The sequence below is a fragment of the Equus przewalskii genome, chromosome 17 (genome assembly GCF_037783145.1).
Source record: "Equus przewalskii isolate Varuska chromosome 17, EquPr2, whole genome shotgun sequence".
NCBI lineage: Eukaryota > Metazoa > Chordata > Mammalia > Perissodactyla > Equidae > Equus > Equus przewalskii.
Genome location: NC_091847.1, coordinates 20,371,777 through 20,396,394, shown reverse-complemented (window position 1 = coordinate 20,396,394; position 24,618 = coordinate 20,371,777). Strand labels below are relative to the sequence as shown.

Sequence of the window (24,618 nt, the reverse complement as noted above, 5' to 3'; positions counted from 1 at the left end):
ATGTTAGTTCAAGGCCAGTCTTCCTCACCAAAACAGAGGAGGATTGGCAGCAGATATTAGCTCAGGGTTAATCTTTTGCAAAAAAAGGAAAGTGAAAAACAAAAAGAGGTGGAGTAGGAGTGGAAGGATGGTCTCCTGAAGGACATTAATCCTAGTTTTTAAAGGATGTGTAATAATTAATTAGCCAAAGGAAGAAGAGGAGGATGAGCAGCTCAAGCAGGGGAACAACATGATAGTGACTGTGCGGCAAATTACCACAGAGGTAACCAGTAGGAGTAGTACTTATTGTGAACTATACATATGCTTGTTGTTGATTGAAACCTACCTATGGAGTAAGAGAAGTATCCTGGTCTTAAGATACCCCTAAATTAATTTCAAAATACTTTTTCTTTCAGTTCATGTTTCTTTGAAATAAAATGTATGATTTCTCTAAACTGTTTCTGAGTTCTACTTCTTAAGTACCTCTCTATGAAAAATCATACAGTTCTTTGTGCATAGCAGACACTCAGGTCAATAAGTATGGCATGGCTACAACAGCACAAAGGGCTACACACTATGAATTCTTAATTGTGAATCATATCAATTAGATAAAGTATATGTAAAAGTTATTTTAATTGATGAGTACAAAAAGTTCTTAAGTCTACATAAAATTTTCTTTTAATTGATTTCATGTGGGATGGATGAGCCTTTCCAGGAGAGTTTTACTTCACTACATTTTCCTAAAAACACTCAAATGGGTACAGCACAGGTAAGCCTCTGACTGCCTTTCCTAATCTAGTCATTTTGGCTATCTTATCAGTGAAAATTACTTCATCATACTAGAAATGTGTTTTAATCCATGTTCTTTAATGTCCCTTTATCTACAGACAGGGAAAAGTAAGGAGATGCTATGTTAGCAGTAACCAGCCAAAGGCCATATAAAACAGCCAAATACCACTTTGAAATGCATTTCTGAAGTAGAAAATAACATTATATCCCCATGACTAACACTACAACTAATCCTCGTTAGTAATACTAGTGGAATTCACAACAGAGTAAAGAAACTCAGACCATGCCCAGGAAGTTGAAAGTAATAGGAAGGGTGACAATCTCACATTAATTCCTACTGAAAGGCTGGGTTGACCATTTAATCACATGAACTACATTCTGAAGTATCAGCGCAATCTACAATTTATTTTGCTTTCTGAATCATATGGAATGGGAACAGAAAGTGGATTGCCCAGTGAGAATTTCAGAAGACAGAGAAAAAGGAGAGAGTCTTTCTATGAGAAATATAGGCACACTCAGGAAGCAATTTACTCTACGCTATTTCTAAATATTATAAATCTGAAAAAATCAGACCATATTTCATCTGATTGTGAAATACTAGTGGGGTCGTGATGTGAATATAGTCATTTCTTTAGGTACCTCGGTAAAAGAGAAAAAAAGACACAAGCTATTTTGCAATATCTAGTATGTAACAGGGTGGAAAGAGGAAGTAATTCAAAATACAATACCTGTTTATCATCAGAAAACACACAGTAAATATTTTTAAAACTGCATTGCAGTTAATCTCTCCCTAGCATTTAAATTGATTCACCAGTTTACATGTACTCCCCACCTTCTCATCCCAACATGGATGGGAAAACTCTGATTAGAACAAGACTCTATTTTCCTCTTTTGGATTCCCTCACTGCCAAATATTATTAGAGTTTCACCTTTAATTTCACTGCAGGGCATCTAAATGAAAGGAAATGAGGGACTTGGCTGCAGGAACTCTCACATTGAATCTCCTTTGCAGTCTGATTCCTGTAGTATGAATAGCAGCCTGATCTTATTGGCACTTTCAACTGCAATGTCAGGTTCATTTCAAAATTTAATACAACCTATTTGTCATCACCACACTTCCTTCAGCAAGAACAGTGACACCAAACTGCTACCAGTTGGTGGTCTGAAAAAGATAGCTTGCTGAAAATGAAAATTCTCTCCTCTAAATCTAAATAACTCATCTCACAAGCTATGTGTCTTCTGTTTCTGCAAGAGTACACTATTGCTTTCCACTATTTGATTCTTTGGTAATCCATCTAGGTAACAATAAAAAAATAAAAGAATATTTACTCACTGCTTGCTTTTGGAAAGACAGTAATATATTTCATGGATTTCAAAAATAACTTCCCCAGCAGGAAACAAGAAACAACAGATTAGAATCAATACTACTGTTGGTTCTGACTAACTGTAAGACATGCCTTTCACTGTTCTAGCCTACCTGTGTTACACACTCACATTATGAGGCCGCCCTAGGCCCCCTTCTGCCTTGAACAATGTTTTTCAAAGTATGGTCCTTGGATCAGCACCACCAGCATTGCCTAGGAACTTGTTAGAAATACAAATTCTTGAGCCTCATCCTAGACCCACTGAATCAGAAACTCTGCAGTAGGGGTCAGAATTTTATGTTTTATTTTATTCTATTTTAGGAAGATTAGCCCTGAGTTAACATCCATGCCCATCTTCCTCTACTTTATATGTGGGACACCTACCACAGCATGGCTTGACAAGCGGTGCCATGTCCACACCCAGGATCTGAACCGGCGAACCCCAGGCCATCAAAGTGGAACGTGTGAACCTAACCACTGCACCACCGGGCCAGCCCCAGAATTTTGTGTTTTTATAACCCCTCCAGGTGATTCTGATATGCACTGTCACTTTAGAACCACTGATCCAGAACAAAGAACATAAAGCAACACATTCCCCAAACACTTCAGGCTCAATTTTCCCACGCAAATAATCCTCTTAATATCCAAAAGAAGTCTGTTTTTCTTGTTCATATTTAGAAAAAATCCAATACACTCTGGAATCCACTGCAAAATGAAAATATGAATAAACTAGTCCTCCCATGAGAGTTATAAAATTACTTGATTGTTGGAAAACAAGACTCAGGAGGAGGTCTAAGTTACTGGCATTGCCTCACTGGGAAGGAAAGGGGGTTCAATAATGTTTTTTACATTTTCAAAGGGAGGACAAAAGCTGTATATTGAAGCCCTTCAGATAATACCAAATAATTGATAAATAGTGAGGGTTGCTCAAAATATTGAATGAGCTCTTATGAGAGACTATGTCATTTTTTCCTTGGAAGGTCATTCTTTAAATATTATCAATATGGTGTGATTTGAATTGGATCTTGCATCTTCTCTAGGAGTGGATCCATTAAACACCTTTCCAAGTATTCTTGTCTTGGTTTGAGTTGTACCATAACCAAACTCTGTAACAAAGATTCTTGGGTAAGTATTTATTGGGGAGTAACATCAGGGAATCAGTGCAAGAGTGAGGGGGATAGAAAGGGAAGGAGGCTGATCAAGGATGAGTGATGAAATAAGTCACCACTATGAGTAAGTGGAGCTTCATCTCACTGGGAACTCTAGGACACAATGGAGAGCACACACTTCAAGGTTATTCCATCTGAGGGGCAAAGGAGCTGGTATTTATATACCAACTCTCAATCACTGGTTGAAGGCTGCTCCCTGGGATTGCTAGTTCCCTGGCTCTTCTGATTGCATATGAGAGCAAAGAAGGCTCCAGTGGCCAGAGAAACTCCTCGGGCAAAGAGATGCAGGTGGCATCAGTTGGAATTTCAGGCTGACATGCACAGAAACGGATGGCCAAGGGAATCTGGGAAGGAAACAACAGTATGTGTGTTAAGTGTGACTACGCCAAAAAGCCATTTCTCTGAATTTGCATCAGAAATATTAAATGTATGTCCATGTTTATTCTCCTCTGTTTTGATTCCTCTGAATATGTAGCAATATAGCTCTAAGATTCCCAAACCTTATGCAAAGGTAACTGTGTTTTTTTCCAACTCAAAATAGAAACATATAAAAAAATAATAATAGTCTAAGAAGAAAGTTTAAAAAAAGATATATCCCAATTACTATTATCCCTTTCAAAATGCACATCTTAATAAACTGCAAACTTATTTCAACTAAGGTGCCACTGCCCAAAACTTTTTGAATATTCACAGTTGAAATTTATTTTAGAGGCTCTGTGTTCTCCATAGTGGCCCCAATTTGTATTGTCCCTTTAATAGGTTGATTCACTGCAGGAATATACTTGTGTGGCAAAGAAATACCTGATGAATAATCTATCCCTCATCCTTCCTAAAATAGAAGAAAATAAACATTGTGCTGAAATTGCAGTTAGAAAATTTTGTAAGAAAAGGGAAAAAATATACAGAGGAGAAGTAAAGCATCACTCATTGAGCAACACGAGATACAGCACGATCAAAGGGTTTAGAAAACAATGACTTGAGAACACAAAAGCAGTTCTATTTAGAATTCTGGTGAGTCACAAAATATTCTGATAAATAACTTCTTATCCAAATAGTGTTTGACCTTATTCTCACAAGTGAGCCAAAGAATATTTCTTGAGACTTCAAGATAAAAAACAAAACAAAGCAAAGCTTCCAATTCCAATCATAGATTTTTTTTAAAAAAATTAACATTTTAACCTAACTCAGGTAAATGATTACTCTAGCATGCTTTCCACCAATTAAAGTCATCCTAGAAACGGTACTTATGGTGTTAAAGCTTACAAGCACTTGCCATTTTAGCCAAGATTAAAGATCACATTTTTGGATTGTTCAAGGTTAACAATGGAAGGCAAGAACTCAAAGAAAAATGCCTCTAAAATGAAAAGCAAAGTCAGGTTAATGATCAGAAATCATTCCTCATGCTTTCTGCGCAAATATACATACCACTTAAGGAAAATATTTGCATGGGGAAGGTCCAGTGAAACTGTGAAAAATAAGAAACCTTGTATGCAAAGGAGCCTTGCAGCGACACCAGGAGACTAATTTCATGTACCTGTCAACATGAGAACTTTGTTCTTCCTGATGTATTATACTCTTTACCCGCGTGGGTATTTGCTTTCAACAAGTGCGGAATGTACGCTGCATTATCTCTGAATAGAGATGGTTACTGAAATATACAGACATTGTTTTTGTTTCTCAAGACAGCTTATTTGGCAAGCTATGGAGCAAAGCATGTGGTGAGTACTCAGGGTCTGACAGCTCCAGTAGGCAGGCTGGCATTTATCCAATGACCCTATAGTGTCATCTGCCCATTGTGTATTATGAACCCATGAAAGAGATAAGTAGTGGTCACTTCCCAGCTGCTAGGAATGCTGTCCACTGCCCTGGTATTACGGGGATTTTCCCAACCTTCTCTGGGAAGATGTCACACGGCAGTAAACCTTCATCAATTGTCAACGAAACTGAGCAACAACAAACCAGTTACATGTTGGAGAAACAAAGTTTAAAACACAGTAAATTAACTTGATAATCTAAGGGAGAAATACGTTGGGCTTTCAGTTTGCATCACACTCCATTTACTTTCAAATGCCCACTGTGAAATGTTGGAAATGTACTTGTCAATGAGATAAGAAAAAACGAGGTAGAGTTCTAGTTTCTATACTCAGTAGATTTCTATTGACCCTGCTAATGATAAGATGTTGTACAAAAGAAAGAAATCAAAGCTGATCCACCAATCAAAGTAGTGGAAATCAGATTCCAAATCAGAATACACATTCATGTAATCTATTATACAATTTTCTTCCTGAAAATAAATATTACTGACTAACAAATTGTTTGCTACTATCACAGGCTGGGTGAGAAATCAGGAACTTTAGTGAGACTGATTGGACAGTAACAGTAATAAATCAAAGTAGAGAATGAGTCAAAGCCTATCTTCAGAGATAGCTATAAAAATTCATAGATGATGCCTTGGCTCTTAGACAGTCCAAAGTAGGTCACATCCTGAAACTAACCCAAAGTTTTAGGTAAATCAAATTGCTATTTCCAGTTACTTCCTGGCTTTAATGTGACATAGATTGTGTATTTTTGAAGTTTCCAAGCTAACATATAGTCTGAACGAACTTCTGGGGAGGAAATATGTCTTCCTAGTGGTATGAGTAATGCCCAACAAGACACTATGAAGAGTCCTATGGAATCTTGATCACAGCTACATGGAAATCTCTTGGCTCCACAACCTGAAGGGGATGTAAATATTTTGCAAGGATGCTGAACGTCCCTTTGGTAAATGGGATACCTGGAGGGAGTTAATATGGACAAGCTAAAAATAAGAGGTAAAGCAAGTTACCTTGCAAATCATAGCAAGCCTCAAACTGGATAAGATCTAACATGAGTTCATTTGTTTGTTTGTTTGTTTAATCGAAAAGAAGACATTTTCTTGCTCTCATCCACTTAGCTCTGAATAAATTCTGGAATAAAAGGCCTATGAAACAATTAATAAACTCAGAGTGATGAAAAGAAAACTACCAAATGTTACAAGGAAAGAAAATCACAGGAGACTTATTAAATATCTCAACCATTTTTTCTCTCCAAGCATTTAAATGAGCGTCAACAGTTCCATCAATTCCTGCAGCTACGGAAAGACAATGGTAATATGTGGAGAGTCAAACAGGAGCACTTCTCTGCCAATCTTCTATCATCAATCATCCGGAATCTCACAGAAGCTCAACCGAGACAAGTGCAACCAGAGCACATTTTCAATTTCTCACTGGACAAAAGACTGCTTCCGCTATCAGGAGGTCAGCCTGTTCTCGTAACCATGACTGTGGCCATTGCCTCACAAATGAGGAAGGAGTCATCCAGGTATTTAAAAACCACAAAGACTTCATAGAACTGATAGGAACCAGCAGGAATTCTTACTTCTCCCCACAGAAATTGAGATTGTAGGTCGATGCTGAAAATTAGTTATTTCAAAGGAATAAGCGATAAAATTCTAGAACTGCTGTAAAATGGTAAAGTTGATATTTCTGTAAAAAGGGTTCTGCGCTCAATTTCAAAGTGCAATTCTCCAACATCAACTGGGTATCATACCACTCAACTTAACTCTGACACCATCTATCCAGGAAGAACATCAGATTCCGTAGGTAAAGGGCTCAGTCCCACAAGACCACCCTCCACTTCAGATGCCAATTGCAAGCCTAGGTTACCTGTGCTTCTGACTGACCAGCTACAAACTGGAGGTTCCAATGACCCCTTCCAATTCAGGATGCCAATCACAAGTCCAGGTGGTTAACTGTACTTCTGAGCAACTGACTATAAATCAGAGGTTCCCATTGATGTGGGGTCGGTGAGCCGAGGAGTCGAAAGAAAGATTTCTTAGACGCTTAAGATCTGGCAGTAGTGCTCTTTTATTTAGAGAATGGAATAGCATGGGGACAGGACCCATGGGCAGTCAGAGCTTCTGCTGGCATGGGGAGCTGCTGCTGCCGCGGGCATGGGGACAGGACCCATGGGCAGGCAGAGCTGCTGCTGCTGCGAGTTGAGGGTTAGAGCTAATTTTATAAGGCATGGGTATGTGAGTCATCTCTTTACAAGACAAAGGAAAGAACATGAAAAAAAGTTAAAATGGTATCAGTGCAGGTGGGGTCTGGTTGTTGGGTGATCCCATGACTTTTAGACAGGAATCAAATCGTATTAAGTAAAGGTCAGAAGCCACCACCCTAAATCAGTTACAAGAGATTGCCAGGCAGCAACCAACTTAAGTTCTTGCCTTCCCCATTAAGAGTTTCTAGGGACAAGGTCATCTCTCTTCTTCTTCCTGGTACAGAGAGGGAGGCACCTTTTACAGATAGAGATTTACCTTACAAATGTAAATGTGTCCCAACAAGGGCAAGTTCCATTCCTTAGAGCTTCCTTCCCTGTCCCAGTTTATCAAAAGCAATCAGCCCCAAACAATCCCAATGCCAAAGAGACATATCCTGGGGTGGCCAATTTCAGGTCCCTACAAGGTCATCCCCCCCTTCCTTCACAAATGCAAATATCTCTCAAAGAGCAAGCAAATTCCAGTCCTCTGAGCCTGCTTCTCATCTGCAGTTTTAAAAGTAACCAGCCTAAAATCCTTATCACCCATGACTCCCTCCTTGGGTTTGATTAATTTGCTAGAGCAATTCACAGAACTCAGGGAATCCATTTAACTTACTAGATTAACAGTTTATTATGAAAGGATATAACACAAGAAAGCCAGATGGAAGATATATATAGGGCAACCTGTGGGGAAAGAGCGCAGAGCTTCCATGTACCTCTCTCCCAAAATCTTCATGTATTCACCAACCCAGAAGCTCTCTGAACCCTGTCCTTCATGGAGGCTCCATTACATAGGCATGATTGATTAAATCATTGGCCATCGGTGATTAATTTAACCTCTAGCCCCTTTCCCCTCCCCAGAAATCAGGGAGTGGGACTGAAAGTCCCAACCCTTTATTCATGCTTGGTTCCCTTGGCAACCAGCCTCATCCTTAGGAGATTTCCAAAAGTCATCTCATTAACATAAACCCAGTTGTGGTGAAAAGGGGCTTGCTATGAATAACAAGACACCCATTTCACCTCTATGAAAGTAATTTCAAGAACTGAGGACAAGAGAGGAAATATTATAACAAAAAATGCTCCCATTGCTCTTATCACTCAGGAATTCCAAGGGTTTTAGGAGCTCTGGCCCCTAAATGGGGACAAAGACCAAATATATACTTCTGTTTATAAATCAGAATATCACACTCTGCAATATTGAAGAAGACAGAGGACAAATTGTGAGAAATGCCCAGGCCTATGGACATAATATATCAGGTTTGTCAGGCCTCCAATACCTGCTAGGAGATGACAAAGCATGACAGTCATCTGTCATTGGCTCTCAACCAAATTATCTTCTTGTTTACACAGCTGGAGGTTGGGAGGAAGAAGTAGTATGGTTATTCTAATACTCATTCTTATTTTCAGTTTATAAAAGACTGCTTTCTGCATAATTCCCCCAGGACAGAACCCAGTAATAAATGGGCATTGTAAGCAAAATAAGCTTACAGCGTATTTTGAATGGTTCTGTGCCAGGCACTTAACTAATCACTTTTACACAACTAACATAACTCTCACAACCTGAGAGTGAGAGGGAAGTTTTATTATCTCCACTTTACAGCTGAAAGAAAGATGCCTCCACAGTTACATAATTTTCCTGAGATCATCTAGCAGATGAGTAGCAGACTTGAAATTCCAACCTGTCTGACTATAGAGCCCAGGTTTTAAACCACTATGTTACTCTTCCTGAATTCAAAGAGAAGCATTACAAAAGTGATTTTATTTACCTCGGTTAATAAGCTGCATATATGTTACCACAATTCAAAAAGTATTTGATAATATGAAAAGTCAATATTTGTTTTAACTACTTAGTCAAAAAAGACTATAGCTAATATAATCTGTCGTCACTATTTAATTAAACAACCACCTGGTTTTGTGAGGTAACCAACTACATAATTTGATAAAATGTGTACTTGTCTGATTTGGGCAGTCAGTGATTAAAAAAAGAAGGAAGGAAGGATGGAGAGGAGGAAAGAAAGAAGGAAGTGAGAGAGAAAAGGGGAGAAAGGCTGAGAGAGAGAAATGAGAGGGGAGAAAGGAAGGAAGGAAACAGGAAAATGCATTGCTGAAGGTCACCCTGTGTGGACGTTAATATCCATTATGAATCCACTTTGTAATTTCCTTCCGTTCTGTGACTGACTTCACTTCATATGTCAAAACATCTCAGTCCACACACCAAGAGCATTAGAAATGGGACTTCTCATGATAGAGCTGATTAACAGACACATTCCATATTCTTCCAAGAGACTGAAATTTTTAACTGTAGGATAGTTTTAAATGTCACTTTGTGATTTTCATGTGACTTACATATTTTCTAAATCATATTTCATTTCAAACAACCATTATACTAAAAGCTTGGTGATGAAGGAAAAACACCATCGTTAATAGTTTTGTAAATCTTGACAACTTATATTTAAAAGCAGTTCTTTAGAAATGTTGTCTTATGTCTAGAACTGATTCTAGTCTAATGTTACATAAATGAAAAGATATAGCTTAGTATTTTTTTCCTTTTTAACTTGGAGGGAGTTGCAGCCCTAGAATCTTTACAAGATAGTATTTGTTAATAATATATAAAAGCATGTTACATATCCACTTCAAAAGAGGCAAGTAAAACTTATTTTGCACTGATAAGTTGAAGACTACCCAGATGATTTCTGTATTCTATTTGCATTGATAAATTAAAAACTCCAGAGAAATCTCTAGGTTCACTGTATTGCATTTAGGCATGATGAAATAGTGTTCTTTTGTCATGGAGTATGTGGCCCCATATTAAATCAAGCCAGCTTGTGTGCAGCAATGTGTCACTTGACTTAAACACAAATATTCAAGGATAGGAAGGACCATGTTTCCCTCCCTTGTGAAAATGACCTGGTGGAGAGTGGTGATGAGCCATCTGGCAGATATGACTTAACAGTCCTTGTGTTTCTTGGCATCATACCTTGGTCATTCTGGCAGACAGCCTTCAGGATGCGATGTCCCAGGCCACATTTTCCATGATCAGGGATACAGATCCCTTCAGATGCCAGCCATCGATAACACATTGGATCCTCACAGGGAACAGATTCCACCAAATGAGGGCAACGCCCTGCAGGCCCTGTGGATTCCATGAGGACATGGCGCTGTCTCATTCTAAAGCCTAGAAAGAGAAAAAGCAAAAGTTCCACAGGATTTCATCCTCATCCAGCAAAGGAAAAGGAACAGTAGCTAGGAAAGAGATAAAACTTTTATTCGAATAGCTATAGCTCTAAAGCATGTATTATTATGATGTGTTTTATTTTGTGGAGAATAGGAGGATAAGAAAAGGAAGGGAAAGAAACGGAAAAGAACTAGAGCAGGAAATCTGTCTTCCAAGAGTTTACAACCTAGGAGCAGGAGAGACTAGACATAATCAGAAGGAATAATAAGCAGCATATGTCTAATGGTATCAATAAACCAGTAAAACTAAATAAAGACTTACAGAAATAGCCTAAACATAGATAAATTCAGGTTTTGTTTTTGCTGTTGCTTTTGACATTCTCATTACTGTGTATTAAGTCGAAATACATCTATATGTCAGCATATCTATGGTGCCTGGACATTCACAGCTTCGTGCCCTGAGATTTCCAGGTCAGCCTGCCTTGTGAAGACAGTATCTTTGGACTGTACTCCCCACACTGGACAGATGTGGGTGCCTGGACTATTATTCAGTTAAAAAAAAAAAATGAACTGTGAGACTAGGGCCCAAAGACCACCATAATTAGAATATAAATGGACCTTACATGTTATAAGCTTACACAGTCACAATTTTAATGTCATAGGAGTCAAGCAGGTACAAATTGAGGGAAATGGGTTAACTATGGACTGTTGGGAGGGGTGAGGTCTGTGGCTAAATGGAGAATGTGTGCTTGCTCTAAAACGATTGGCTATTAAGCAGATTCCATTGACTGTTGCCCTGAGGGAATGTGGACTCCCTGTTGTCAAATCTTTCAGTCTGGTTTAAGAAGCGAGAAATCCAAGTTATGTTTTATTATTATACGAAATCTCCCTGTTTTTAATGATGGAAACTAATTTACATTTTAAAAAAAAGTGAGTGAGAACTAGATAAAACCCTTCAGTCTGAGTTTTCAATTGCTGACCCTCATGATATATCACTTCTAAAGGCTATGCCTACCTTCCATGGATCTCATATTTTATATTCCATTCTTTAATATTGCAAATTCAACCAACAGATTTAATTCTTTTAATTCCTTTTTTTTAATGAAACCAATCTGATTGCATGGTAACATTTTAAGTAATTATTATTCATTTATTCCTTGGGGTAAGTAAAAGAAATAAGATACTTTGATAGGAAGATAGAGAGCATTCCAAGAATGAGAGTTAGATACCTCATCACTCTTCCTACAAGAGGAGGAGAGAAGGACAAGTTAGGGAGCACGAGAGGTAAAAAAAGCCAGGTATATCTCTCTCCCAGTTTTGCCAGGGCCATGCCTATTTTCCCACCAATAGCACAAAATGAAAAGTTAGAAAGCTCAAGGTGTAGTGGGCAAAAGACTGGTTCCTCCTAAATAGCACAGCCAAGGAGGCAGAACAAACTGACACATGGTTTTAAGCCACAAGAGGGAGCTGAGCTTCCTTAGAATATTGCAGAGCTGGGCAAGTATTTTAGATAAAAAGTCATAAGTGTCTTATTTGGGTTTTCTTGGGCTTGGGTTAATCAATGACCTCCCTTTAAAAGAGACTCAGACTCTTACATAAGGATCAGCCACCTGTGGGAAGGCATCAGTCAGTCAATCAGAGACCACGTTCTCATGGCATTGAAAATATTAAGATCAAGGGTGATTAAAACAATAGATGGCTTCTGCCCTGCTTCCTACCTCCAAGTCTATATCATTACTTAGTCAAAATAGAACCTATTGAAGGGCTCAGCTCCCTTCCTGGGCCACCTTGAGAAAAGATGCAGGAAACACACACACTTCTAAACTACTCTTAATGAACATCCAACTGTAATGACCTCTGAACCCTTGCCGCCACACGACTTGGATGACCTCTATCCTTACACGGAATGCCCGTGTGCTGCTTATTTATTGTCTTATGTTTGTGGGTGTTTAGTTTATATCTTTGAGCAGGACACGGTACGGTTCTCCATGATTTACATTGTTTGACAACCTGCTCAAAAACTTCGCAGTCTTTACTGAGGAATTCTGGGTGTCCTATTACCAAGAGCTTAATGCCATTGAGGGGCATGTGCAGTTTTCCTCTGTAAATCAAGTTGCATCCGTCTCACCATAAATCTATAGATTACATCTCCTCAGTCAATAAATTCTCTCAGTCTTTCATTTGTGGTGCCCTTGTCCTGACTCTAACTAGGATCAAGTCACAGCACAAGCTCAGCATAAAACAAAAACCTTGGATTCTCTTGTTAGCACTTAACTTTAAGCACACTCTGGTGCTCATGCCTGTAATAGACAGCAGGCTTCCCCCAGGTGCTTCTGTTCTGAAAGATACACAACTGCCAAGTCCACAGTGGCTGGGGCCAACCAACCACTTACCTTCCTTTCCTAAATTCCATATTAATCAGATAGCATCATTCGGTAAACATTAACTGCCATATGTAGATCACTGTAATGTACTGAGGGAAGCCACAGAAGGAAGAGAAAACATAAATCAAATCTTCACAGAGCATATACTCCAAAAAGGGAAAAAAGGCACATGCATTAATTAATCACCGATCCTATACCAAGACTGTGACAGCCACTTTACTTATATTACCCCAAATTAGTAAATCCTCAAAACTATTTCATCAGTTACTATTCTCATTTTACATATGTGAAAACTAAAGCTAGAAGATACTTTATTACTTCTGCAAAGGCACGTTACTGATTAAATGAATATGTATGAAATTCAGCCGAGTTCTTTCTGAGCCATTACCTCCTTACAAGAAAGGATTCAAGTCAGCTCTTGCGCAGGATGTGTTCTTGCCCCGCTTAATGCAGTGAATCTAAAGGTACCACGGATCAGCTCCTTAAACTAAAGGTGACACAGATTAGACAGTGGAATTTCAGCCACTGGATAGCAAAGAGTTATAATAATCACTTCCTGACCACAAATTCAGTTCACCTTTAGTGAAACTAATATTTGTAGGGTTTTATTTTTTTCTATGAGCCCAAGGATTTCGTATATATTTTACTGGTTTAGTGTACATTTTACTGGCGATCATTAGGAAACAGCAAATCGTGGGTCAGGGAGAGAAAAGGAAAGAAGCACAAACGGTAGAAGGGTTAATGTTCTTTAATCGAAGCCATGGGAAAGTTTAAGGAAGCTCAGGAGGGTAAATCCAGGTCTGACGACTGTATTTGTTCATGTTCTAGTGGCCCAAAGTGTCCACGTGAGCTTCCATGCAGCTATCCAGGGCCAACACTGTGTCCCTCCACCAACTCCACTGGGACAGGCTTGAAGCAGAGCCAGCAGGTTGACCACAGATGACAGACACTTATTCCATCTTAAGCATTCCTTTTGCTCCTCATCTCTGGCAGCCTTGGACATTGGGTAAAAACTCTGAGTCAAAGGACCTGAGCAGACTGAATCTCTGATTCCAACTCTCTAGAAATCGACCACTATTCCTGCAGGGGGTAACATTTTATAGTTTCATTACTTACACCCTGTTGTGAATATAGAAAATAAGAAGAAAGAATGATAAGGTAACTGTGAGCACGAGAATTCCCAATGCTTAGAATGAGAAGTAGGCATGGCCCCCACCAGCCCCAACACACACAGACACAGATAAAAAGAAAAAGAAGAAACTATTAGCGTATGTATTACTGTAGCCACCCCTTATCTGAAGTTTCACTTCCCGTGGTTTCAGTTGCCCATGGCCAACCGCGGTCTTAAAATACAGGCAGACCTCGTTTTATTGTGCTTCTCTTTACTGTGCTTTGCAGATACTGCGTTTTTTACAAATTGAAGGTTTGTGGTAATCGTGTCGAACAAGTCTGTCAGGGCTGAAGGCTCAGATGACGGTTAGCATTTTTTAGCAATAAAGTATTTTTTAAGGTATGTACATTTTTTTAGACATAATGCTATCGTGTACACATAGACTACAGTATAGTGTAAACATAACTTTTATGTGCACTTGGAAACCAAAACATTCATGTGACTTGCTTTATTGAGATATTTGCTTTATTGCAGTGGTCTGGACCAAACACGCAATATCTTCAAGGTATGCCTGTATTAAATGGAAAATTCTAAAAATAAAAACTTCATAGGTTTTAAATTGTGCACTGTTCTGTGTAATGGAATCTCTTGCTGTCCTGTTCCATCCTGCCTGGGATGTGGAACATCCCGTTGTCCAGTGTATCCACGCTGTATACACTGCTACCCACCTGTTAGTCACTTCGTAGCCATCTCAGTTATCAGAGAGACTGTGGCAGTATGACAGTTCTTGTGTTCAAGTAACACTTATTTTACTTAATAATGGCCCCAAAGTGCAAGAGTAGTGATACTGGCAATTAAGATATGCCAAAGAGAAGCCATAAAGGGCTTCCTTCAAGTGAAAGGTGAAAGTTCTCAACTTAATAAGGCAAGAAAAAAAATCGTATGCTGAGGTTGCTAAGATCTGCAATAACTTTTCTTACAGTTTATTCTTATAATTATTCTATTCTATTAATCGTTTTTGTTCTTAGTCTCTTACTGTGCCTAATTTATAAATTAAACTTTATTATAGGTATGTATACATAGGAAACAGTGTGGTATATATGGGGTTCAGCACTATCTGCAGTTTCAGGCATCCACTGGGGCTCTTGGAAGATATTCCCGTTGGATAAAGGGGGGACTACTGTATCTGTGACAAAGCAAAATGATTTTCTAGACTTCTCATTAAAGGTACATCTATCGAGCAGGCAAGGATGGAAAATGGAAATTTTCCCCATTATTGTTATATAAGATCTAAAATATGTCACTATTTTCTTACTTTAGAGTGTTATCTAAATTGATTTGTTTCAGAGAATAAAAGACTATCTTTGTAAAGATAGCCATGGCTTCTCAGTTGCAAATGCCTTTTCCCATGGGGATTTTTAGGACTTTAGGCATGACGACTGGGGAAGGAGGGGATATTGTATTGGAGAAGGGAAGGAATTCCTAAACTCCTGCCCCGAAGGAGTCATCAATTGTGACATTGTATCAGCAAGACTCCATTAGTTGCTCTTTAGAATAACTTCTGTGAGCAAGAGTGCCTTTCTATAATATGTCTGAAAAGGACAAGGATGTCATACAAATGTATGCCTATGTATCCAAAGGAATTTTTAAAAATGCATTACACCTATGTGTAGAGTTCAACCAAGGTTATTTCTCTTTCATATATCTCTAATTATAACTCTCTGGGAGTGTATCAAAGATAAAGCAATGAATGCTGAAACCTGATCCAATTTAAATTCCCCTGAAAGGCATCCCAGCTTCACTTGACAAGTACCAACCTGCCGAGCACTGTTCCCCTTGTCCACCTGTCACAGACCTGATGGAAGGTGTGAAGACTGGATACAACGGCTGGTTTTCTAATGTACTGTGAATGGCTGACAGCCACGAGCCTTAGATGATTCCTGATTGAAAGGTGTTAGCCTAAGAATAACAGCCATATGAAGATAATTTCTGCAATAACTAATTTCTTCTACTAGATAATAGAACATTTATTGCTTTCCCATCCTTTTCTACTGTTGTTGTTTTTTTTAATATGAAAAAAAAGGAACATGCCAAAGCAGTAACACAGTGACTGGGACAAAGACCAGTGAGGAGACAAAAGTAATTATCTCCAACTTCCCTCATTTATTTTCTTGCTGTTGTTGTTTGCTTGTTTTTTCCTCAAATTCTCCAACTTCTACAAATATATATATAAAACATCTAGGAAAGTATGAATATCCTAGATTTCTGCTTGGAGGTTCATTGCATTCTTTAGGGTAGGGAATTCAAATGTGAAGCTAAACACTCCAGTTTACAGCCCAGAGTTCGGTGATGTTTAATGCATTAGCCTGTGTACTCCAGCCTCCATGGAATTCTAAACTGCATTTAGTTGGCGCCAGTGAGTGACTCTGGCTGGACCCATGGCAGGACCATGAGACAGCCCGAGATGGAGAGGATCTTGGACTTCATGCTCACGAGTCAGTAGAAAGAACAAGAAGATTACTTACTGTCATCATAGCATGCTTAGACTCCTTGTAGGCACAGAACTACTTCCCTAGAGGGAAAACCCCATTCTTTATTCTTCCCAAGAGGGATTACAGGCAGGTGGTCTTGGCAGGCTTTAACAAGACCTTAAAAATCAAAATTCTCTCTGCTCTAGGGAAGCGTTTATAAAACAGCAAACTCCTGTACCTGAATGACAATCAGTGCAGCTTACACTCTCTCCTGTCTGTGCCTGCTTAGTGCCCAGAACAGGTCATTTAGACCAGTATGGGCCCTATAAAACAGACTAATTCTCATCAATCCCAGCATGCCCCTAAACTCTGCAAGAGGCTGTGGTAACAATTCAGGTAAGAAGTTCTTCTGTCTCCGCCCTTTCCTTCAGCCCCAGAGGCTGAGCCTCTCTTTGAAAAATTTATTGTTTGGGGCAAAAACACACATCCCAGTTACTGGGTGCTCTCAAGCTATTCTTGGTACACCCTCCTTTTTCTCACACAACTGCAATCTACTTTCCCTCTCCTTCCAAAGGCAATACACTGGTGCTAAGATGCATCTCATACCCGAGGTCTTATCTCCTACATCAGCTCTATGATTGGCCCTCAAGGTTAATGGTTCCCATTAGCCAATGTGGTGCACATGGGCAGAGAACTTCTCTGCAAACCCCAGGGCTGGACTTATGCCTTTCTTTAGGCTTTTAGAGGAAATCACTAAGGAAGCCTAGTGTTTGAAACGGCACTGGACTGAGAAGACAGGAACCCAGGTTCTTCGTGTTGGCTTGGCCATTATTAAATCTCTATGGGATTTAGGACAAATTGCTTTACTTCTCTATACTTTAGTTTTGGCATTTTGTTAAGTGTTATATCCTTGCTGAGCCTAAATGCTGCTGCAAATTTGGGCAGTATATTGGTTTCCCAGGGCTCCCAAAACAAAGTACCACACTCTGGGTGAGCTAAAGCAACAGAAATGTATTGTCTCACAGTTCTGGAGGCTAGAGGCCCCAAATCAAGGAGTCAGTAGACCCATGCACCCCCGAAGGCTCTAGGGAAGGGGCGCCTCCATGTTGCTCTCCTAGCCTCAGTGGTTGTAGGAAATCCTTGGCATGCCTTGGCTCGCAGAGGCACTACTCTAACGTCTGCCTCTGTCTTCACATGGCCTTCTCCTTGTGTCTTCTGTGTCTCTGTATCTTCACATGGCACTCTCCTCTGGTGTATCTCTGGGTCCAAACTCCCCTCTTTGTATAAGGCATCAGTTATTAGAACAGGGCTGACCCCAATCCATAAGACCTCGTCTTAACTTCATTACATCTGCATTAACTCTATTTTCAGATAAGGTCATATTCACACGTACTGGGGATTAGGATTGAACACATCTTTTCAGAGGGCACAATTCATCCCACAAGAGGTGATATCCAGTGAATGTTGAACTAGGGTGTATTTTCAAGAGTTGACTTATACAATAGGGGTATAGGGGCCAATGAAGAAAGTTTGGAGATAAAAGCATCTTGGACAAATGGGGCAAATGGAGGAGGTGGAATGTTGTGAGTTTCCCAGCTAAATTCCATGGACTAGTTCTGAGTTATGTGGAAAAGGAAGACTGAAATAAAAGTCGAAAGCAGTTTTTCACAAAGGGTTTTGTGAAAATTTGGCTCAAGTGAGAAAAACTGCAGCACAGAATTAGGAAAAGGAACATTCTCTGAATTGCTGTAGGGGGTCTATGGCACAGAATAAAGAGGACAAAGCATTTAATAAATATCTACTAAGTCTGACCCCAGCATCGCTTCTACCTTTTGTAGTATCAGCACCTCACATTTCCTTGAGGGAGTCGCCCCTCCCCTACCCTCAATCTGTGATGCTTAGATGGAGCTGTCCCTTCAGTGGTGGTCACATGCCTAGAACCTGGCTACTTCAGCCCCACATCCCTCGGAGTAACTGGGTCAGGGATGAGCACATGACACAAAGCAGCCAATGAGATTCAATTCCAAGAATCTTTCTGGAACTATTAATAAAGACATTTCTTTCTATTTTATCTACTATCTAAAATGAAAATTATCTCTTTTTCTTGTGGTGAGAATTTTTAAGATTTACTTCTCTTCAAGTATACAATACAGTATTGTTAACTGTAGTCACCACACTGCACATTAGATTCTCAGAACTTATTGATCATATAATTGGAAGTTCGTACCGTTTGATTGATGTCTGCCCATTTTCCCCACCCTCTAGCCCCTGGCAACCATTACTCTACTCTTTGTTACCAGGAGTTTTTAGAATCCATATATAAGTGCGATCATCCATTATTTGTCTTTCTCTGACTTATTTCATTTTGTATAATGCCCTCAAGGTTCATCTATGTTGTCACAAATGGCAGAATTTCCTTTTTATGGCTGAATAATATTCCATTATATATATTATATAATATTATATGTAATATATAAATACTACTAATATAATAATATATTATAAATATATATAATGTTCCATATAATATTTATATATATTTATAATGGAATTATATATTGAAATATACATATATATATATATATATATATAATGGGATACATATATACATTTATCACATTTTCTTTATCCATTCATCAATTGACAGACACTTAGGTTGTTTCCACGTCTTGACTGTTGTGAAGAACGCTGCAATGAACACGGTGGTACAGGGAGAGTAGATCTTTACAGTGAGTAAAGCTCTCACCCACACACACACACACACACAAAAGGTAACTAGGTGAAGTGACGGATGTGTTAACTAACCTTATTGTGGTAAATACTTCACCATATACATATGTGTATCAAATCACCACATTGTGTACCTTAAAACCACACAATGTTATATGTCAATAAAGCTGGAAATTATATCTCAATAGAGCTTGAAAAAGCTGACCATAAAAAATAAGATATCATCTTTTATAAGATACTATGTTGATTTTATTACAATATTTTGGAGAAAAAAATACCTCTACATAAAACATACTTATTGATCTTGTGACACAGATCTAGAAACCTAAAACATGCAAAAAGAGTGGATCTAAGAATCAAGGAAACAGAATTTTTAGCTTCATTCTCCAATTTGTGATTTGCAGACCGTGTGGAGGTTAACTTGTCTCTGAAAGCTTAGATAAATTGAAAGACATTCACGATCTGCCCTACTGAAATCGTAAACAGTTTTATGCACTTGAGGTTAGATTATTAGGATGAGATTAGGGGTGCCTAATTTTTTGTTTTGTTTTAAATCAAATGTTAGTTGGATAAAATAATGCTTGAATATTTCCTCCAAAGAAACAGAAAACAATTAACTATATTACTGAAATGATTTAGAACAACATCTCATACTAGAATTTTTGTTAACAAACTTTAAGAAATAGATGTTTCAAATCAAAACATTACAGAAATTTGTTGTTGCCTTGTAATCCATGAGCCTGGGACATGAATAATCACTGAAAGGCAGATGCTAACTGGAACTAAATCTACTAACAAGACGGATATGCAAAATTTAACAGTTGACAAAAAAGAGAAAATTAGTGCTGGTCCCTACTTCATAGAGAAGGTCTGCCCTAAACTGAATCTAAGACAGAGAGAAGGAGAACTGAGAGATGGAGAGAGAAAACTGCAAGTGGGAAGAGAACACAATAGAATAGAAGATTGTAGAAACAGAAGATTGCAAACAGAAAGAGAACGAATGAGACAGACTGAGACCTGTTGACCTCACTGATACTTTTGTGTGCGGCCCTACCTTCCTTTCAATTTTTAGCTAGATGAGCTAATAAATTCCCTTCTTTAAGCTTATGCCAGTTTAAATTGGGTTTCTGTCACTTCTTGCCAAAACTGTCCCAAATAATATAAGGCCTATTTGGCCTGGTGTGGGTTCTACAGCTTTGAAAGCAAAGGAATTCAGTGTTCAATGCAGGAAAGTTGTGCCAATACGGACAGCCATGGCCACAGCAGCTGGGGGAGCCTAAGTGTGACCTCAAATGACTAGACAGCAAACTTAAAACAGATTGGCACAGGTTGAACATAAGAGGACTGGTTCTAATAACACATAAGTCACCCTGACGAGTCACATATGCAACTACAAGAGATTTAAAGGGTCCAATTATACATGTGTGGATCACAAGACCACAAATTATGGGTATTAGTATTAATGGGGACTTATTTGTATACATAAGCTGAAGAGGCTTGGGGAATAATCTAGTAACATGTCTAATAAATGAGTAGCATGAGCTTCCTACCTCCTATACCCCCCACCTGCTCCAGGTTCCATTGAAATCCAGATTTCAGATTTCAATTGTTTGATAAAAAAATTAAAGTTAGCTTCTTCCTGCCCTAGATTCAACGTACATCCTCCTCTTCTGCCTTAGAACAAAAGAATCAGAATAAAGAGAAAAGTCCAGGGATGTGAGTGTGTGAAACTGGGCATGCACATGTGTGCATGTGTGCATTCTGGGGAATTCTGAAATGTGAGTTTTCTTTTTTTTTTTTTTTTTGAGGAAGATTAGCCCTGAGCTAACTACTGCCAATCTTCCTCTTTTTGCGGAGGAAGACTGGCCCTGAGCCAACATCCATGCCCATCTTCCTCTATTTTTTTTTTTTTTAAAGATTTTATTTTTTCCTTTTTCTCCCCAAAGCCCCCCCCGGTACATAGTTGTATATTCTTGGTTGTGGGTCCTTCTAGTTGTGGCATGTGGGACGCTGCCTCAGCGTGGTCTGATGAGCAGTGCCATGTCCGCGCCCAGGATTCGAACCAACGAAACACTGGGCCGCCTGCAGCAGAGCGCGCGAAGTTAACCACTCAGCCACGGGGCCAGCCCCCCATCTTCCTCTATTTTATACGTGGGACGCCTACCACAGCATGGCTTTTCCCAACCAGTGCCATGTCCACACTCAGGATCCGAATTGGCAAACCCCAGGCCACTGAGAAGCAGAATGTGCAAACTTAAGTGCTTCGCCACCAGGCCGGCCCTGAAATGTGAGTTTTCAAGTGGATGCAGAATTAAGCTGAGAGCACCAGTTTTGGTGCATCAAGTGCTTGGCTTTGTATTTTTTCTTTGCATGTGATAACTAGGATTAGTGATTAGCAAACACAACCTAACTTCTGGAATGTCCTTGGATCTCATTTCTCTCAGTAAAGAGAATATTTCTTTTTAGCACTGCCATTTAAGGGAAGATAATATCAATACAAACTGAAGTGTCAATGAAAGAGAAGTCAAGATGTCACCAAAAAAAGAACTTATGAAGATAGAGATGTGTCTATAGCAGCCAACTAAAGAAAACAAGACTCCAGAGGTCTATAAAATTCAACAAGCACATAAAGTTTGAAGAATTCATGTTAAGCCTGAGGAAAACATCAAAAAGTAAACAACATACATAAATGCCCCTCATAAAAATCCAAAACATAACATCAAATCCAGCATGTGGAAATCTGAAAATAAAGGGAGATAGCAAAACAGTTGTTTCCTGATGTGTTTACAGAAATCAGGTCTAATATCCTCAGTGTAACCATACATATAGGAAACAATAAGTTCTACCATTTTTGAGAAATAGTTACTTCACCAGCCATGAGCCAATTGGAAGGTCAATCAAGGTCAGATTCTGTGCTCTACAGAAACATCCCCAGTGGCCTCCCTAATAACTGAATGCTATCAGGCTTGAGCCAGTTATCTAAATTTTACAAACAAATACTGTCTTAAGCAGGCTTAATCAGCTACTTAGCTACCAGAATAAATGTGTGTACACTGGAAATAAATGAAGCACACGCAAACAGGGCACTCACCTTTTCTCCCCTGAGGATCGTGGCAGTTCTCATGGACGCACAGGCCCCAGGCTGACCAGGAAGATACTATACAGTCTGTAGAGCAAGGGATATTGCAGAGCTGAGAGGCTGATGGGGCAGGTCCCAAACACAATGTCTTTTCCACAGGTCTAGAGACTGAAGGACAAAAAGAATAATGGCCCATGTCACATTCTTCCGACATCCCTAAAATTGTTCTGTGTTTATTTGTGTGCCTGCCTTGCCCACCTCAGCTTTATGGTTGAAAAGAGTAAATGCAAACAAAACATCAACACTCTCCAATATTGGTTGCTTAGCTCCACAGTATTAGCATTTTGGGTGAGGAAAAGCAAAAAACACAGTGACAAAGGGTATGCACCTGAGTTTCCTGCTTCACAGAGTATTCCCTGGGAATTCAAGAGAGGACTGGAAACACGGATACAAATTATCTAGAGTTATGACTTAAAAAAAAATTAAATGGCTTTGTGAAGTTTCAAGATGAGTCTATCTTGACTATATAAATGACTGGGTTGCTGTGGAAAAATCAAAATCGAATCCCTGAGGTGGGATGTTTAGCATAACCAATCTACTGCTGTTACTCCCCTGAGGGGTGGAGCTCGTGAAGACACAGAAGAATAATGCTTCTTGGAATGAGAAGAAAATCAAGATCTGTGACTGCAGAATTACCCCCTGGAAGTCAGTTTCATTAGTAAGGCTACCCAAAGGCACAAGAGTGTCTGAGGAGCTATGGAGAATGCCAAACTAGGAGCCCTCCAGCTCTCCTGTAGTTCTGTAGCCAGAGCACGCCCAGAACTGAGTCACTTCAGGATGCAGTAACTATCTGTCCATCAGCGTCATTCACCAAGTGTCCGCTCTATGCAGACCTATTCAGGGCACCACGAAATTACACAGATGAAGGAGAAGACAAGATCCTGATCCTTGTGGAGTTCATAATATAATAGGAGCTGGGAGAGCAATACCTGAAAATGACACAATAAAAGAACAGCTACATGCAAAACTACACTTGCATAGAGTGACCTCACGCTAAGAAGGTTTTGCAGCAATTCAGAGCTTGTGAGAAAACGGTTTAAGTTCAGACAGTTTTATCTCATGGACTGGCTTATACTATTGTCTAAATATTTTCTCTCTGTCATCTTCATCAGTTAAGCAGATTAGAAATGCTTCAAAGGCAGAGAGTGGTGTGAGAGGATTGGGAGATGAACCACACCATCTACTTTGCTGCCTCCCTCTTTGCATAAGAAGTGAGCTAAATCCGGGAAAGTTGGCAATGCATCGCCTCTCTGACCAGCACAACTTTGAACCTAAACCAAAACAAGAGCAAAATTTAAAAAAAAAAAAATACTGTCATGAATAAGTTGTAATCCCTGGGGGAAAAAGTGTTTGTAATGAACAATGGGGCAGCTTGAGGTGATTATTCCAGTAAGTAAGGAAAAAAAATGTTTTGTTTGCAACTAATTCTTTTACAGCTTACCAAAAATTTGAACTGACTTAAAACAAAAGGGAGGGGCAAAGCAAGATTGTCAATGTAAATGTCAAAGATCACAAGCCAAGTGGAGGAGACAGAGAAAGGAAGAGAGAGCAGATATTGGGGTAATGGAAAGGGTTGCCTGAGGAGAGGTGGTAATCAGATAGAGATTGTGCTGGCGATGACAACAGCGAAATGGGGAAGTTGGGGTGACCAAGACTGAGGATGTGCCTAAGAGACTGATGAGCCAGCGGTAGAGAAGAACCTGTGAGATGAGGAAGGGGTCTGTGATCCTTCCCTAGAAGTAAGCAAGGGAAGATGCGTGGCACAGCCACTCCCTGAGTACATCGTGCATTCATTCCACAACCACTGAGTACCCACTCTAAATCAGGCCCTCTTGGATGATGTCTGCTTTCAAGGAGTTCTCAGTTGAGAAGGGAAAGTCAAGTAGTACATTAACAAAATTGATGGAAAGAGATGCTTCAGAGCATTGTGTAAGTAGAGAGCTGTATAGCCAGAGATCTTAAGGCAGACGTGTGTTTAGTTCTGGGCCCATGCCTGTGAGCACGTGTTCTCACAAATCCAGACTTTAGGTCCAAAAACAAAACCTCAGTAATGATGGGAAAGAAAGTGGGGTATATAAACTGATTCATCTAGGTATTTAATAAACATTTATAGCACATGCCAGGCACTGGTTACAAACATCAATTTATTTAACTTGCGTAACTTTGAGAGACATACTATTATTATCCCTAGTTAAAAAATGGGGAAACTGAGACACAGAAATGTTTACTCACTTGCCCACATTCCC

General features: G+C 39.4%; 1 protein-coding gene across 3 annotated transcripts in view; it reads right to left on the bottom strand.

Annotated features, from left to right (window-relative positions):
- THSD7B (thrombospondin type 1 domain containing 7B) overlaps window positions 1-24,618 on the bottom strand; it is a 795,232-nt gene that overhangs the window by 420,557 nt on the left and 350,057 nt on the right. For all 3 annotated transcript variants that reach the window (XM_070579625.1, XM_070579626.1, XM_070579627.1), the window contains exons 6-7: window positions 22,325-22,480; window positions 10,341-10,538 (exon numbers count right to left, since the gene is read on the bottom strand). In XM_070579625.1, the coding sequence (XP_070435726.1) occupies window positions 10,341-10,538; window positions 22,325-22,480 (354 nt within the window). The remainder of the gene's footprint in view (window positions 1-10,340; window positions 10,539-22,324; window positions 22,481-24,618) is intronic.